The following is an 18,806-nucleotide window of genomic DNA, read 5'->3' as shown; positions in this document are numbered from 1 at the left end:
GGGTGCAGTCCTTCAGGCACAGGACCCAGCATGGGTCCCCCACAGGGCCACAAGTCCTACCAGGAAAACCTGCTCTAGTGTGGGATCCTCTTTCCATGGGTCAGCAGGTCCCTGCCAGGCCCCTGTTCCATCTTGGGCCTCCCACGGGGTCACAGTCTCCATTGGGCATCCACCTGCTCCAGCATGGGTTCCTCCATGGGCTGCAGGTGGATCTCTGCATTCCCGTGGTCCTCCATGGGCTGGAGCTGCTCCACCATGGTCTGCAACACAGGCTACAGGGGCCTCAGCTCCCGCACCTGGAGCACCTTCTCCACTTCCTTCTCCACTCACCTTGGTGTCTGCAGGGTTGTTGCAATGTTCTCACTCTGCTTTTCTCTGGCTGCATTTTTCATCTGCACAATGAGGTTTTTTTCCCTTCTTATTTTTATCACAAAAATGTTACTATCATTCCTGATTGCCTCAGCCTTGGCCAGCAGTGAGTCTGTCCCTGGAGCTGGCTGGCATTGGCTCTGCAGGACATGGGGGAAGCTTCTGGCAGCTTCTCATAGAAGCCACCCCTGTAGCCCCCCCATTACCAAGACCAGGCCACAGAAACCCAATACAGTAAGATATGACATGCAAGACATGAGGTTTCAGATACGAGGACTTTGAACAACGTTGTATACAAACACATTAAATTTGATTTTAGCTGAACAAAAGCTCCTGTAACCAGTGGCCAAACAAATCTGCTTTGTGCACAATACAGTTATGAACTGAGTTGGCACCACTATAATAGAATTCACATATTTAAAGCCCATTTTTAATTTAGGTATTAACATATTTAAGAGGTTGCCCTATTTAATATTTTCTGCTATTCATGTATAAATCTGATATGCTTTTTCTATGATCTTTGGGATACTTTTCAAAACAGTTATTTCTGAATGACTAATATGTCCTGTTTGCATTCTTATAATTTCCTCCTTCTGTAATATTTTCTGTGAAAATGTTGCCACTTTCCTGTTAAGAACTCTAAGCTTGTGCCATGTATTTCTGAAAATTGGAATTTTTGTCTTATGCCTTCTATCTCCAGTATTGCTTCTATTAGGATCCCAAGAAGCATGAAATGTGCTGTTTTGAAATGGAGTCTGACTGAAATGTCAAAAGAAAAATATCTAGTTGCAAGACAGTGAGAGAAACATCTGAGATAAAACTTGCTAATTTTATCCTAGAACACTTTTCACAATGAAAAAGAATATCTGTTGTGAATAGATCAGCTTTTAGGTACAACAGCATATGTGTCTGACTAAGAAAGTATTTCTGTTTCCAGTTATATATATCTGCTAAGTATTGAAAAGAGATAACCACCACCTCAGTATCTTGGAGTACAGTGGGCTGTATTCAGTATTCAAGCAGTACAGAATTTCACATGAAGAAATTGCTTGCTAAAAAAAAAAGAAATCACTAAGGTTTTGCTTTATCAATTTACTATTGATTCATACTCTTTAGAAGAAACTCTGCGGTCTCTGTTTTAGCACAGTCATCTAATCCATCTTTACCACATTGTGATTTGATGGTGCCTATGATCCAAGTTTTCTTGTTTAACCTAATCCTAGTTTATGTAGTCTTTAGGTTGATATAAGGGTAATAATAACTTAGTTTAAATGTGGTAGCATGGTGGTAGTCCTATCACTCATGTACTAGTTGTGTTATGAAGAATTTTCTCTGCACAGCTGTGCCTTCTGCCAGTGTTCCTCTTAAACTCCCCTAGTTTTAGAATATAGTTTCAGGTTTCTGTTTTTGAAGAAATGATCTACTGAAAGCAGAACAGGATTTAGTAAATTCTCTTCTAATTTCCTGTATTCTAAAGGCAGGAGGCTTCAAGAAAAGAGTCTTCATTATTAGCAAGTGACTACTCTAAACTGTTCAAAATACTTGTGGATCCTTTGATTATGCCATAATTTCATTAATAAGGAAAAAAACGCTAACAGAAAGCAATTGCTTTTATGTTCAATACCTCTATTACAATGACTATTATCTTTTCTGTTTTTCTTTATTTACAGGCTTATGATGAAGAAATGTATGGCAGCAAATATCTATGGATTATTCCAGGGTGGTATGAAAATCTTTGGTGGGAATCCTGGATTAATTCCTCACAGTGTCTCAGTAAAAATCTTCTTGCAGCCATGGAAGGTTATATTGGAGTGGATTTTGAGCCTCTCAGCTCAAAAACATCAAAGACTATATCAGGAAGGGTTAGTATTTTTCCTCCATCTATTTTATTATACCATCAGTTGTCTCACCAGTGCGTTGGCACAATAAAGCACCAAGAAGGGAGGTGAAGCTAAATGATTCTTCTACAAAGAGACCTGGCAGTCATCATGGTTAGTCTCATCTTTTCACTGGTTTGCAATTTGTAAATATTTAAAAATCAATTCAAATTTTCTACAGGGTAAGAAAACACTAAAGTCCCTTGCTTCAAATCTGTCCTCTTCCCTCTGTATGAACATTATAGCCAAATGTACATTAAAGCTTGAATTATAATTGCAGTATAGTGCTGTGTCATGTCAAGTTAAATGGTTGAGCACAGAAAGAGAAAACTTTTATATTTAAACCTATTCCTGCAAACAGCTAATTTCAATGATGATTTGTGCCTTTCAGAACTAGGGGGCAGTAGGTGAGGCTTGTTTTTAATATATAAATATGTGGTATTTCCATAAAGCACATAACATCTGATCACAGAACAAATCCATACAAACTCTGACCAATGAATAAACATGGCTGATTTTGCTGCTTTTCATCTTTTTTTTTCCATGTACCTTTCATGCCTTGCTGAGTGAGCGTGAAAGGCAACTTTACTGAAAGGCAACTCATCATAAGAGAGCACACCATCAAGAATGTAGTGAACTTGTAAAACATAGGCAAATTGCCGCTCAGATAATTTCATATTAAGCAAATGCTTACTTAAGTAAAGGTTATTTGATTTGCATTATCCTGTAAAGTGTAATCAGACCAATAATTTGCAGGGATACAGACTTATTCTCTGTTCAAGTATTATAGCTCACTAGTACACTGGTAGTTTTGATTGAACTAAAGCCTTTTGTACAAAAGCAAAATAAAGCAAGTTGTTCTTCACACAGTGAAGCAGCACAGTTGCTTTCAGTCTCTCTGTCTTCTAGATCTTTCTCCCACTCTCACCAGCAGTTTTATAAGTCAGGCCGCACGTTTTTTGAATTTTAGTTTCTTTCATAATTTTTGTTTTGGCGGCCTTTTCTGTGTTAGTCATGCATGTCTCTAAATAGGAGGGTGCAGTCTGAGTTGTTGGTTTGGATGCAACTCTGTAATATGTTAAGTATTGAGGTAAAACAGTTTTTTCTCCTATACAGACTCCACAGCAGTATGAAAAGGAATACAATGCTAAGCGTGGTGATGGACAATCCAGCAAATTTCATGGTTATGCCTATGATGGAATATGGGTGATTGCCAAGACCCTGCAGCGGGCAATGAAGTATCTGAATGCCACTACCAAGCACCAAAAAATTGAAGATTTTAACTACACAAATCACAAACTTGGCAAAATTTTCCTGGATGCTATGAATGAAACCAACTTCTTTGGAGTAACGGTAGGTCCAAATCAGATAATTGTGGGGTGGAGGAGGCTTGTGATTCTGTGTCAGTAGTTGCAACAATCATTAAATATTAAGTACTCTTGAAAAAGAAACACAGTTGTGTATTTCTTCTATCTTCAGAGCTTCCACAGTTCTACTTTATATTAAAAATTAATATTGTTGCCTTGAGACTCTTGTGCATTACCTGTCTTCTGATGCCAAATGATGACACTGTACAATTTCTTAGTTGTCAAATTTTTAAGCATGAATGTTGTTTGAATTAAGAACTCAGAGTGGTCTCAAGGGAACCACAAGTGTTACTAGATGCAGTGACCTAAGTGAATGTTTAGCAGTTAAGGAGTAGATGGAATGAGATCTGAGAATACATTTCCCTCCATCGTTAGTTTTTGTTAATAGGTTATAGTACACCATCTCTAACTCCAGTGCTGAACTTAGCAGGAGGCAAAGAGGCTAAGACAAAGAAAGAAAAACAAAAACTGAACAAAAAAAAGGAACTACGTAGCAGTATGCAATTTCAAGCCTATTGATAAATGCTGTACTTGGAATAACTCAGGACAGGTATATCTGAGTCCCTGTAGAGTCTGGTTCATAGCTACTACTTATCAAAGATCCAATCCTACTATGGATGCAATGGGATAGCAAATTATGGTCACATTGATAGATTTCATTAGTAGTGCTTAATTGCCCTTTACTGCTCCCCCTCCAAAATCCAACAAAACCAAACCCAAAATCTCTGAGACTGAAAAAAACTTGTTTTTTCATTAGTTTCAGGGACACCAGCAAAACCTCGCACACATCCCTTTAGGGAGTGAATGAATCAAAGCTTCACCAACGATATTCAGCTGTTTACTTATTTTATTCTCACAGGTATAATGGTTTTCAAAGAAATTACTGCATGATTATTCACTGTATTTAGTGCATGTCTGAGGTGCTTTGTAAAATCTTTCTCTTTAACATTGCTCTACCAAGTCATAATGACAATGCACAGCCCAAATCTGGTACATACAAGGATCATGCTTCCTGTTCCCGTAATTCACAAAAACATTTTAATGTGCAAGATATGGAGAGAAAAAAATCTGTAGCAGCTACACTTTCTTAGGACATAATTAGAACAAATGATACTCAGGTTTTTCCAGACAGCACGGAAAAAAAGTGTTTTAGAGGAGATATTAAATGTCTTTCATTGAAGTATTCAGAAAGTTGAAGGAACAGATTGATTCATACCAGAAATATTTTTAAAGTTTTTATTCTTCAGTGTAATAATCTGCTGTAATTTTTGACCTAATTTAAAACTTTCACTGCAATATAAGTTTTAAGTCTTGGAGTGCCAAATCTAATTTTTTTTCTTCCAGAAAATGTATTTTAGTATAGAAACTTATTCTAAACAGGGAAAGGACATTCCTTTTTTCAAGAGTATCTATGCCAAATATAAAATGAGTTTCTGAAAAAAAGAAGACATAAAAAGGACTAAATTTTATCAATATTCAAAACCTCATCCAATAATATTGTAAACTGTGATGTTATTTATTAGGTAAGAGAAGATAGACAAGAAGCTGTAGCCAAGAATCTAAAAATGTAAAATCTATTAGGTAGAGGCATCTTTCTTTATGCTTTCTGTGAATATGATATCAGAAACACTGTTGTGTCATAAATAATAAATCCTTTTACCCAGTTTTCATTTTCTTTGAAATTATTTATAGCAAACCAAACTGTTGAGTGGTGTGTTTTGTGGAATTTTTAAATAATTTTGAAAAGACTTGTTGGGATGAAGTGGACTAGTTCCTGATTATACAGAATATCATTCTTTTAGTTTTCTGTTATTTTTTTTTCTTTATTTTCCAGGAGGAAACATTTAGAAAACAGTTAAGGCTATTGCCCAGAGACTTGACATGACTAATCCTATTTTTATGCATCAGAAACTCAGTGCATAAGTGTCATTTATTCTAATTCTACTGTCAGAAATCTATTGGAAAAAAAAAATATGGACATTTTTTAAATATTCCCGAGTGTTCTGCTCTCTTTCTGGAATTTTTTTTTTCATAGCAAATTAATTCCTTCTGTTATTTTTCCTTTGTCTTTATCTGATTATCTGTGCATATCAAAGTCATGTTTACCATATAGATTTCTTATGTGTTTTGAATACAGAGCAAGGAAACATAAATTTGGTGTATTATCAGAAAATAGTAATACAGTTATCTGCTACACTTTTTCAAAGATAAACTAGGTACCGTTTTACAGGTACAAAAGGACTTTGTGATAAGAAATGAAATATGAACAAACAAAAGACCTGCAGGGATGTTCCTACAGTTTTATTAATCTAAATACTCTAATTCTGTAGTCAGATTCACTGGTGGTGTCTGTTTTCTAATTGAGTAAGGCGTTGTGTGGTTAGAATGGTCCATCTGCAGTGACCAACTTTCAGGACTGGAGTTCTTTTGATTTGGGACTAGCTTGGTCTTCATGGTGTACATTTTTCTAATTCTTTGGTTATCAGAACACTTAATTATTTATAAATGGGAAAGTTATTGAAATGGGAAAATACCTTAAAGGGTTTTGGACATTATTTTTCCACTTCTCCTAATTCAGGTAAAGGCAGTTGTGTAAACTGAATGCAACACCACCACCTTAGTGGTTTATAAAGTACAAGGTGCCTGTTTCCTTGCTAGATATATCCCTCTTCTCAAATAGTACACATTCTTTCTGATAACCTAACTGTTAGAAAATGGAAGATGAGAAATATTCAAACAATTTATTCTGGCACAGTTTAAATGTTTGAGGAGTTCCCTTATATAGTTGGTAGAAGCAATGAAAGTAATTTAGAGTTGGAGGATCTACTGAGGTCTCTGTTACTACTTGGAATCAGTACAGAGGGATAAAGTGGTGGGAGACAAAATATATATCTGGGATATGTATACATCTTCATTTTAATTACTCAGCAGTTTATAGCATGCTACCTATAACATGCTCATCAAGTATGTATGAAAGCCGAAGAGAATTTTCCATAGAGCTAGAATAATTCTCCTACAGCAAGATTGTTTGTCTAAAGGATAATTAAAAAAAGAGAAGAAGAAAAGTCAAACTTTATTTTGTGTAGTACTACCATAATAGCACTATCTAGCTTGTAGGCTTAAAAATTTATGAAGAATTAGTGCTGTCTTCTCAGGATATCAAGTAATATTTAGAGTATACTGAATTGAAATCCGTCTAGAGAACAGAAGGATTTTGTTTTAGTAATTTTTTTCCTTTTTTTTCTCCTTGTAAAGACTATCAATGGCTACACAGCATTGATACACTTACAACTACAGCAGCACTGATATTTGTTAGCAAAAAAAAAAAGGTTAATTATACCTGGGAAGATGTCATAGAACGGTTTGGGTTGGAAGGAACCTTAAAGGTCATCTAGTTCCAACCCCCCCTGCCATGGGCAGGGACACCTTTCTCTAGACAGGGATGCTGAAAGCCCCTTTAAACCTGGCCTTGAACACTTCCAGGGATGGGGCATCCACAGCTTCTCTGGGCAGCCTGTTCCTTTGTCTCACCACCCTCACAATAAAGAATTTGTTCCTAATATTTATCTAAACCCACTCCCTTGAAGTTTGAATCCTTTCTCCCTTGTCCTATCACTACATCTCTTATAAGTAGTCCCTCTCCAGTTTTCTTGCATGTCCCCTGTAGCTACTGAAAGGCTGGCGTATTAAATACCTCCTTTGTTCTCAGAATGGTAGAAGTTTGTATTGGTTCCATGGGGTAGCCAGGTAGTGGGAAAAATACAGTGCATGTTGGAGGTAATTTTTAATTCCTTTTTTATGCAAAAAATGTCACTGCTTTTTAAAAATGTTTTTCTCTAATTTTCTTTTAGTTTCACCTTTGTCACTGATGCGAAGTCATGAATGTTATCATTCTCACTGTTTTATGCCTGAAGTCTTATAACTGTTGCAGTGGGGTATTCTCTCCTTGCAATTATTGCTATTATCTGCTATTATAAATCAGGTTTCAAATTTGTTAATTTATTTCTCATCCTCATGGCCTTCTTTTTTTCTGTGTAATGGAAAAAGAATTGCAGTGGAGGAGAGAGAAAATTAAATACAGTGTTGTCTTTTCCTTTTGTGTGAACCAAAGACACTAGCACAGTAGGGTAAAATTCCACCACAGTAGCTGCTACGCAATTGAAACCACAGCCATGAAATAGCTTTCAAGTCTGTCCCTGGCATCCTGCATTTGAAGGGATCCAGTCATGTTTCATAACTGAAAAAATGCTTATTTATATGAAGTTCACTTTCTATTTTGATGCTGATTGTTTCTGAAGATTTATCTTAGTAACTTACCTCCACTTTCTTTGTTGATATGCCTGAGGTAGGGTAAATAGTATTGGGGTGAGGGCAGAAGTTTCAATCAAGCAACTTCTTGTTAATCTGGAGTAGAGCTTTAAAAATACATTTAATTTTATAAGAGGGAGTGGGAGAGGTGGAGGTTTACTGTGCAATGGAATATTTAACATCTGTTCCTGAGAAATGCTTTTAGATTCAAATTTTGACTTAATTTTGAGCATTTGAAAATTTGTAATTAGACATTAATACTAATGGAGTGATTTGAGGGAGTACAATAAGCTAACAAAACACATAGGAAACTATATGTATGTACGCACACACATGGAGATGCTCACAACCCCAGCAACTCTTGGCAAATCTGTTTGTTTTCCACACCTAGACCCATGGATTATGAATGTGAACTATGCCGACTTTAATGCCTTGTGTTGTCTTTTGATTTTCCAGAACTTGATTCCTGTTGTGGAATTTCTTGTGTAGCACAAGAGAGAAAAATACTTGGGGTCTGGCTGTGTGCAAGACCCCCTACGCAGCTTTTTGTTTTTCCTGAATTTTGAATCTCAGTTTAACTGAGCGGAGATTAACATAGTGAATCTCTTACTGCTTTCCTTCCTCTAGACTTCCAGTGCATTATCCAATTCAGATGAGCAAGTGAGAAGAGTGAACTGGGTTGGTGAACTAATTTGCTCTCTATCTGGCTGGTTCATTTAGGAGACTCCTCAAAATAGAGAGCTCTTAAAGTAAGCCATCAGCAAGTTTGCATAAGGTCATAAGCAATGTTTGCTCGTTAGGAAAATTCAGTGCAAATGTTTTCATCTGCCAACAGTGTAAAACTGCATCCAGAAGGAAATCCTAACTTTTTAAAGTGAGAACTGAAATTAACTATGACATTTCAAAGATTAGCCCTCAAGCTAATCAGCAGTTGATGATTTAATAGTTATAGTAGGTGTCAAAGGAAAAAAGGCTTTAGTCTGAAGTTGTAGAACACTTACTGCAGCATCTGTCATTTTAATAGCTGGATATTTGATGAAAATAAATGAACAACATATATTTATAGAAAAGCTAGTGAAATATTTTCTAGCTACCGCCTCTTAGCTTCCTCTGCTTTGTATTTAATTTTTTCTGTATCCAGATAGTGTTCAAAATAATGTTTAATATGCCCTAGAAGCTGCTTTGTTGCTATTTTGTGTACAAAGTATGGAAGTCCCTACAAATAATAAAGAAAAAAAAGCCAAGGAAAGGTGATTGCACTGTATAAATGATGATGCAGGTTGTACTTCACAGGGTAATTCTCCTACAAGCTTCTGAAGAAAGCAAGCACATTTCAGTAATTCCATCACCTTATTTTTTTCTGAAGTGTGATTTGTTTTATAGCTGTTTCTAATCCATCTTTGGTTTATATTTTCGGACTTTTTCTTCTTTTGCTCTGTTTTGGTTTTGGTGGGTTTTTGTTGTTGTTGTTTGTTTGTTTTTTTGTTTCTATATTACTTGATTTTGAAGGATGAAAGACTAAAGAAAAAAAAATATGTATTTGTGATATTTGAGATCTCTGTTCTACTCCAGATCAACAGTTAAGCTGGGAGAAGGTATCAGTGGTTTTAAAGACAGTTTTCAAGATGGTTTCTACCTCTGCCAGTTGGGTTTCTCTGAGTTTGGTGCACAGGGCTGTTTGAAAATAGAAGGATACTGAAAGAGTGGACAGCGTATACATTTTGGACATGCTATATGAAACTACAGGTTCTGGTACCTGTTGCATAAGTAGCAGATTGTTTTTCCTGATGATTAGATGGCCTTTTGTGTTCTACTTAGTCAGAAGTACTAGGTAGGTAAGCTGCTCTTTTGACACTCCTTCAGCATTCAGTAGAAGAAGAAGGAAAAATGTTATGTACCTTCTTTCACTGTGGTAAAGCCCTGTGCTCTGTTTCACCAAGGTGTTTTGGTGTTTTTTTCTAAGAGATAGGAAATGTTGTTTGTGTGCCTGTTGAAAAAGGGTGATAGAATAAAATCCTACAGACACTTATGAAGAAGTGACCGGCTTGTAACAATCGTACCAATGAAATACCATCTCTTAAAACTTATAGAAAACCTGGAGTAGCTCCACTCATCTACACTGTGACTTCAAAAAATGTCAGTATCTTATGATCAAAGGCAGATGACACATCAGTGTGGATCTCTGGTGATTATCCCATATCAGCAAGAGATTATACACATCTCTCTTCATCATACAAAAGGCCATAGGAAAGACCTAAGGATTTGCAATATATGCTATAAAGAACTGTTTTGACAGAGTCTTTCCTGCAATTATTATCCAAAATGGAAAATGTGGTCCAAGGTATGTGATGTTGACAATGTTGCAAAGTTCTAATTTGAAATGTCACCCTTAGTCTTACTGAAACTGCAGCTGCAACCTCCCAAGGAAAGATTAGAACACTCCTGTTAAGGCAGGTGCAGAGGGAAATTGAAGTCTGATGGAGAAAGAAAAGTCCAAGGTGATTTAGTTGCCCTGGGACCTGATGCAGTTCTTGGTAGCTGTGATAGCTACCATACTGTGTCAGTCAGTACAGTAGCCTTGCTAGGATTATGTATCATAACTTGAGTGCTGTGATTACATAGTGCAGGTTAAAATTATTTCAAGGCCCTTTCAAGTAATGTTGCCTGTAAAGGAGGACTGCCCCTTCCCAAGAGAGGGAACAGATGAAGTGTCAGCAGAGTCTGAGTTCTGGGTGGAGAAGCCCTGGGAGAGAAATTGTATCCATAGCTGTGTCCCTTACCCACACACACCTTTTTTTTTTTTGAGAGGAACAAGTCTGGAAAGAAAGACTGCAGGAGAAGGTGCATTTAGGAGAATATAATATGAAGGAAAAAGATTTCTTGGAAGGCGTTCATCTAATCTGCATCACTGAGCAATTCTGAGTTTCCAGTCTCCAGTATCTCTTGTTCTATTTCTGATTTGCTTAGTACTGCTTAGAGTTTAATAAACATTTTCTCACCTGACTGCTTTTCTTGAAACTGATTTAACTGTCCTTGTTGAAGAGCATATCACTAACAGATTACGATCATTCCTCAGAAATATGTTGAGATATGGATGTGTTTAGAAGATGGACAGTGTAAGTGTTTACTAGATGGAGCTTGATGGTCCTGAAGAGTCAGCTAGGCTGCTTTATGGCTACTTGGCAGATGGTGTGTGACTCAAGTGCAGGCTAGTACAGGCACAGCTGAACCATACTTCCAGGTGCGTATTTGCAGGTGGTGCAATGAAGCATAGGCAAAAATCTATGAATTATGGACATTCCAGAGTAACTGTTTTGCAGTGGTATAGTTATTCCTGCATTTGGTGCCCCTAAGAGAAGGAAAAAATATGCATGGCAAATTTAGGGATGCTACTATCTGCTATGTCTCCATTTGAAATTACAAGCAAAGTGGTCTTACATGGATATTTCCAAGCCCTCAGCTGCCCGGTTTCTTGGGGATGAATTCACCAAACAGTACAGCCTTCAGGTGCACCATCCTGTCTTTCTAGGTACAGTGGTCAGAACAGCAAAATTAGTTATTCTGCATCAACCTGAATCTGCAAACTCTTTCCTCAGACCTGTCTCTGATTTATCTCTCTCCTCTCCTAGAAGAGGGCACTACAGGAGTACCTGATTTAGCTTAAAGTTTGAGATGTGAATGCCTTTCTGTCATGATTCTGGAGTTAAAAACCACTATTATTTTAGAGAAAACATATTTTAGAAATAGTATAAAACTGAATTCCTGAGTGCTTGAGGGAATTACAGTTCTTGTTTTATTTTCCACGGGAACAGATGTTAGCCCTGCTGCCTTGGGAATGTTCCAGCTCTGGTAATTCTGTTCTGTGTACCTAAAACCCTCACTGAGATTTCAGATGGATAAGGAAGTTATTATTTACTAGCTTTACACCAGGACTTCTTTGGGACAATAAGTACCATAAAGATGCAAAATTTTAGTATTATTGTTCTCCCTTCTCTTAATAGACATTGTTTTTATTATTATTTCACTTCATAGGCAAAGTATACTAAGATTTTACTGGTTTGATCCTGTTCTTTGAGTCGGTGGCAAAGCTCTTTTAACTTCATTGTGAGAAGGAGGTGGTCCTTACCTAGCAAAGTGCTTTAATAAATAATTTGCAAATACAACTCAAAATGTTATTCCAAAATCCTTTTTATTCATAGAAAATTTAAAAGAAACTTCTTTTGAAATGCTTTCTAGAATTAATGACTATATTCTAAGAGTGTTGATCAGGTGTAGTGCTCTAAGGTAGTTAGCTCTTGATTAGTCTCAAGAGCTTGTTCAAGCACGTTTAGAGAATGTGTCTAGGTAGTATACTACGTGGAATTTCATGACTCAGATGTCAAATAGCTGTGAGCAATTAAAATGATGTGGTGGAGTATAGCAATTTAGAAGTAATGTCTAATGATGACTATAAAAACCTGCAACTTTTAATGCGGATCATGTAAATCAAAGAAATACTGAATATTTTAGTGATCAGTTGTGCTCATTATGTATAGTCCTTTGGCACAACAGTGTAATTCTTAACTGGGTATCAGTTGGCTGGGAATGTAAAACACAGAAAAAAGATAAACGAGAAATCTCAAAGCATAGAGATAACATTATGAAGGTTGAAGAAACAGGAAGACTATTCATAAGCCAGTATGTCGAAATCTTAAGAATATGATTTCTACAATTTTTGAAGGGTTGTCATCATACTACTCTAATATCTTCTCAACATCTGACTTTCTTGAGAGTTTAGAGAATGAGGAAAGCACACAAATAATAAATATCTTTCTAAATATGCTTAGATCTGAAAGCAGGTTCATTTAGTAAATAAATTATGAAGGATAAAATTAGTTTTAACATGCTTATTTTTATCCTTTACAGCACTGATTTGGATACTCTAAGAGAAGAAATTAAATAAGTACATTTTTATGATAACTTTTGAACCATATTCACAAAGATCAATTGATTTCGGTAAAATATACTTCTTTCCACTGCTGAATAGTTGCCTGGCAAACTTTAATTTATGTTCTGCTTTCATCTGGGTTACCCCATCAGTGGACAAGTTTAAAAGGGTTTTGAAAGGAGTCTTTTTTGTCTTCAGTGAAAGTGACCCACATTAATGTTACGAGAATTAGAATTTAGCCTGGTGGGAATTTTTGTGTGCACTTAAAAGCAAAATTTTCCCTTGGGGAATATTTTGCAATGTGACATTTTTACTTTATGGCCAGCAAAAAACCCTTAACTTTCAGAACTGTATTTTAATTCTCTGTTCACACTGCAGTACTTCTGAAATTTTAGCTTCACCAATTAACATACTCTCTGCTGTTGTTAGTCTTTATGACAGCTCTAGGCAAAAATATTCCTTAACTTGAATATGTCATTTTGCTGAGTGTGAATCCACCTGCAATGTTAAGAGTGGCATTATTAGCTGACTTAGCCTGGAAATGCTCTGGGGTTGTCAGGTCTGATGTTCAATGGATTATATTTTCATACATCACTGCTCCTCTTTTCTGACAGTCATGATTTCTATGATGAACTAGTTTTCTTCCTTGGAGAGGTGCTCCAGTTGCAAATAGGATTCTTGGAGCCTGCGAGCATTTTAGTGAAACACAAGAAAATTTAAGTATTATAATGACATTTAATGCGGACAAATGCACAGTATATTTTCAAATAGTTTTTTAGTATTTTTGGAGCCAGCTTTTAGAACTTCTGTATTTGTTACCTTCTGCTCTTCTCCCCACCATCTTCTTATAGGAGGTTGTTTCCTCAGCTGCCGCTGGTGATGAGGATAGGTTTTGCATTGTCTAGCCTCTACTATAGCAATGTAGAGAGAGTTCTTTTTTTAAGATTTCATAAAACAAGAAAGATCTTGCACATAGTAGAGGATATGGTGTGGTAGGACTTCCCCCTTGGAGTTCTTCACATGAAGAAACTTGTGAAAGGTGATGAAGTAGAAATTGCAGCAAGGCCCTTGGTGGAGCTCCTTTAGTACAGGACATGTTCCTTTGTGCTGTGTCCCAGCTTCAGATCTGCTCTGACATAGCAGGCAGAAGCCAAAGGCAGTACTTTGCAAATTAAAGGAGTTTGCCTTATTTTTTTTTATTTTTCCGCCCCGTCACCTAATGTGAACTATTTGTAAGTATTTCTGATCTATAAATTTTAGCAAAACAATCCTAGGTGTCTGACTTTTACACTATCACCCACTTTATATCTGGTCTGTAGTGACAGCTGAGGTTGTTGGCATATGAACCCAAAGCACTGGACAGAAAGCAGGCTCTTGTCTCATTTTTTTAATAAACAGTTTTAATCAAATCTCAGAGCTGTCATGTTTTACTTGTTGAATCTTTCTGTGTGACAGTATTTTTTCCAATTTTTTAATAAGTATTGACCTCAAATGCACCAAAAATTATAACCATGCCTACTAACCACTGTCAGGAATCAGATTGTTCTTTTCAAACAGTCTGAATAGAAGTTCACATGTCTCTGTGCTGTTGATCCTTCCAACAGCATCTATATTTTTATATATCAGCCTTCAATATCTAGTCAAAGCTTCATGAAACTTTATTGTCTCTCTTAAGAAGTCTTCCTGCCTCTCATCCAAGAACTTGCTGGACTGCTTTGACAACCTTTAATTTTGTGTCTGTGATGAAGACAAACAAAGCTGTACACAGCTCTCTTACTTATACGTGATCAAGCCTTTTTGACTGAGTGACCCTTCACTCTGAGCAAAACCTGCACAGTTTCTGTATCATGTCACTCATTTAGTGTCAGTAGGTGTCATAAAAAGTAAATAGATTAAGAAACCTAGCTCTAACCAAAAAAAGGTAATTTGAATCTGAAGAGGGAACTTACAGCTAAACAATATCATAGAATGTGTAAATAAAGCTGTCCAGGGCTGACATTTCCTCATCACAGAAGAGTACACTCTACAGTGATGACATGTAAAATTCTGAGTATCACTGTAATGCTGAAAAACTGAAGAATTTTCCAGAGTAAATCAGCACAAATCAACAGATTATAGAGAATGATTTGAGGGAAGAGTGGTCCATAATAGTGTATTTCAAAATCAGCAAAACCTACAGTGGTTTTCCATCTATGATGGACTGAGAGATCGTTTTTTGTCTGCTTAGATTAACTATATAGGAACCAAACCTTTAATTGGAAATTTTTGAAAAATAAAGATATTATTTTATTCCTTGTAAATTCTACACCTTTTCTACCTTGTAAATTGTTTATCAAAAACTTCTGGGAAAATTCTTCTGCCTGTGCGATTTCAATTCTGCTTCATTCATTCTGACTGCTGAATTAGACAGTGGTTCAGTTGTGTTTGATAATTAGGATGATGTTGTGCATAAGCAGTCATCATTGTGAGTGCTGCAAAATATACAGAGCTAAAAGCCACAGCTAGAAACTGCAAAGAATATTGTCCCAGGAGTAAGAGACAGCAGCAGACCCTGGCAATTTTCCCTCCCTCCTTCAGCCACCCTCGGTGAGGGACAGGGTCCTGCTCCATGCAGTGGAGGAAATAGCTTGTTGATTTGCCTCTGAAGTCTGAAGAACTGAAGGTCTTCCCCCAGCTGACTTTTTTGTCCTGTGTGCCACTGCTTGACTTGCCTTCTGATGCATGGTGGTGATGCTGCATGTGCCTGGTGACTGTTCATGTTTGGTTGAAATGTTCTTCAGGAGTTACAAAGGGGAAAGGAATTTTCAGTGGTCAGAAGTGCACGTCTCAGGTGAATGTGAATTTTGTGAGACAGAGGTGTTCTTCTGTAGCCCAGAGGTTCTTGTTCTGCTGAACTCAGATGTTTGCTGTAGACCAGAGAAGCATCTGAGTGTCTCCAAAGGAGGCTGCAATGATAATGGTGTTTTCTAATTGGAAGTGATGGAATTTCTTAACATTGAGTTTTCTAAGATCACATTCATATCTCATAAATTTTGTTATTAGTGCTTTTGTTATGAATGACACTGAAGCTTGGCATTTGAGACCCAAAATATCTAACTTGTCAGTTAATTTCCTTTTTTTTAATTAAAATCTTTTCCCGGTGTCAGGCTACGCAATTTCTTCTCCATTATGACAGTTTCATTGATATAGAAGCAAAGCAAAAATATAAGAAAAGCAATTATGGCACCACAAAATTTAATCGGGGATTAAAGATATAAATTGCCTCAGGTAAGAACACATAGATCACTTAAATTGCATCTAGGAATAAATCCGTCAAGCTACACATACATCTGAATAATAATTGTTTGCCAGTCCCTTTATATGAACACAAAACAAACCAACACAGCATTAATACTAGATAACATACTGATTGTTGTGAGTAGACCTCAGCAGCATCACAAATGCTTTGTAAGGACCTTTCTATTGTAAATTCTGGAGATGTTAATTGATTCATGATTTTATTATGTGATATTAAAGCTATTTGTTTTAATGTGGCACTGTGGAAATTTTGCATCTAGATGATGTTTTCTGTTAGTTTCCATGTTGAAAATGCAGGTTATTTTAGAGAGGCCTAAAAGCTGCAATTAGTATTCTAGAAAAGATTCAGTGTTCAGTTTTCTGCCTAATGTTTCAGACCTGTGCATATTAGTTTCAAGTTTTCCCTCTTACAGAAAGTAAGGGGAAAGTTTATGGGAAGAAAGACATACATTAGTTGGTATTACCTAACAGTGTAGAGCAAAGCAAGCTCTTTCTTTCTCCTTTAGGTCTATTTTCCATAACACAGGTGTTAAGCCCTAAGGGACCCAGCAGGGGCCATTTCCCCCATTTGAGTCAACATTTAACCTATGAGGGAGGGGAGGGAACCTGCTTCAGAGCACTTCTAAAATGCATCCCAGCTGCTCCTGGGCTGTGGGAAAAACTGTGATAGTGGGAACAGAAATCCCTGTAGATGTGGTTCAGAAAACATTTGGATAAGTAAGTGTTATGAATCATGAATATTAAGCATGCTTTCCCTTAAAACCTGAGTAGTGGCATCTGAGTCATTGAGCTCATGAATTTCTGTAGCTCTTACTACAAATAGCATATACATGGACAGAAGGACGGAAGAAAAATGTAACAGAGTGGGTTAACAGAGTTTGTGATATTTGGTCTTGTTAATGTTAGTAAATATCTTGTGATTTGTTAATAATGTGATAATGTAAGCTTGCACTGTAGAGGGGATCCCTAGTTACTCATTTTAGCATAAATCCTCTTATCTAGTGTAAGTTGGCCTATTAAGGGAGAGGGAGTCATGGGGAATTTATATTTTTTTTTGGTGTAGAGCTTCGGCGCACTCTTTGATGATGGCTGCTCGAAGGCCCACAGTTAAGGTGTGAATTAGCTTATCTGCTGGGAAAGAATGTATTCTTTTTTAAAGGAGCTGTACCTCCTTTAAATTGCCCTTAATTCACTTCATGTGGGTTGAGTGGGGTCCTTGGAGGTGAATTAAGAAAGAACCAAGATTCCTTTCATGGGCAAGCAGCTATCACTCAGCTCAGTTGGCTTTTCACCTCTACCAACGAGTCATCCCACTCTTTTGCAACAGAGATGGGTTTGCTCAGTAAATAACTGCTCATAAGTAGCTCACTTGGGTTTCGGGATGGTAGGCTTAAACTAGCGTTTTGCTTGGGTGATTCTTACTAAATCATGATGCAAAAGGTACAAGGATTAGTCCTTGCTGTTTAGTGCTTGGTTTGTCATTGCTATTTCATTTTTCCCTTTCGGTACATGGTCTCTATCGCATCTTGGATGTACCTCTCTATCGCCAATACTGGGTCGGGTGAAGATGTTTTAGTTTAGTGGGTGAGGTTGATTTGGTTTATATGCTGGTGGGTGGCATATAAAGCTACAGTTAGGCTTCAAGACGATCTGGTGTGGAGCAGGTATCTTTCAGGTGTAAGCTGAATGCTTTTGTTATAGCTACGTCTTGGTAGACTAAGTGCACCTTCCGGTACATTTACCTTGTTACGACTTGCCTCATCTTTAGCTTGGGGGTTTATTAGGAATGAAAATGATTATGGCTTGTGAGGAGGGTGACAGGCGGTATGTACATGCTCCAGAGCCAACTTAAAGGAGGCATTATTGTCCTGCTTTACTGCTAAATCTGCCTTTCAGAAGTGGTTTCGCATTCCTTGTCATGGAATTTTCTATGTTAGAAACTGTAGCCCATTTCTTCCATCTCATAAGCTATACCTTGACCTGTCTTGTTAGCGTAGTATGGCTGTTGTGCTCACTGTTAGTCCCTCAGTTTAGGGATGAGCTGGTGACGGTGGTATATAGGCTGGTTTGGTAAGAGGTATTTGGATATGTTGTGGGTTATCCATTATAGAACAGGCTCCTCTAGGTGGGTTTGGAGCACCGCCAAGTCCTTAGAGTTTTAAGCGTTTATGCTTGTAGTTCTCTGGTGGATGCTTGAGTGATGAAAGCATTGAGATTTAGGGCAAGGCATAGTGGGGTATCTAATCCCAGTTTGTGTCCTGACTTTCATGGAGTTTGGTTGGTCATGAAGCTAAGATCGTTTTAATGGGGGTAAAAAGTCTGGGTTTTTTTATGTTTGGGCATTTGAGGTTTTTAACATCTAGGTTTCTGTATTTGTGTGGGCTTCGGTGAGTAAATGTCAGCTGTTAAAATGTTCAGGCAAGTAAAGATGCAGCTAAGCACTTAGAATATTGATTTTATTATGAAACTTATTATTTATATGTATTTAAGCATAAGCCATACCATATTGTATTTCTGATTGAAATACATCTATAAAGTATTGCCACAGGAAAGTGATGATGATGCATTTTATGTATATCCTGATAATCATGTTATCTGTCTTATACGTTCAGGGTTTTTTAGATGAGGAGTGAATTTAGATGTGATAAATTTGTAAATTGG

The 18,806-nt window shown here is 37.0% G+C and overlaps 1 protein-coding gene across 2 annotated transcripts in view; it reads left to right on the top strand.

Annotated features, from left to right (window-relative positions):
* GABBR2 (gamma-aminobutyric acid type B receptor subunit 2) overlaps window positions 1-18,806 on the top strand; it is a 474,253-nt gene that overhangs the window by 230,171 nt on the left and 225,276 nt on the right. For both annotated transcript variants that reach the window (XM_051812706.1, XM_051812705.1), the window contains exons 6-7: window positions 2,040-2,231; window positions 3,363-3,599. In XM_051812706.1, coding sequence (XP_051668666.1) covers window positions 2,040-2,231; window positions 3,363-3,599 — 429 coding nt within the window. The remainder of the gene's footprint in view (window positions 1-2,039; window positions 2,232-3,362; window positions 3,600-18,806) is intronic.

This window comes from Manacus candei, unplaced genomic scaffold (genome assembly GCF_025592945.1).
Source record: "Manacus candei isolate 608988 ecotype Guabito, Panama unplaced genomic scaffold, ASM2559294v1 h1tg000088l, whole genome shotgun sequence".
In the NCBI taxonomy this organism is placed as follows: domain Eukaryota; kingdom Metazoa; phylum Chordata; class Aves; order Passeriformes; family Pipridae; genus Manacus; species Manacus candei.
This window is presented reverse-complemented; position numbering and strand designations above follow the sequence as displayed.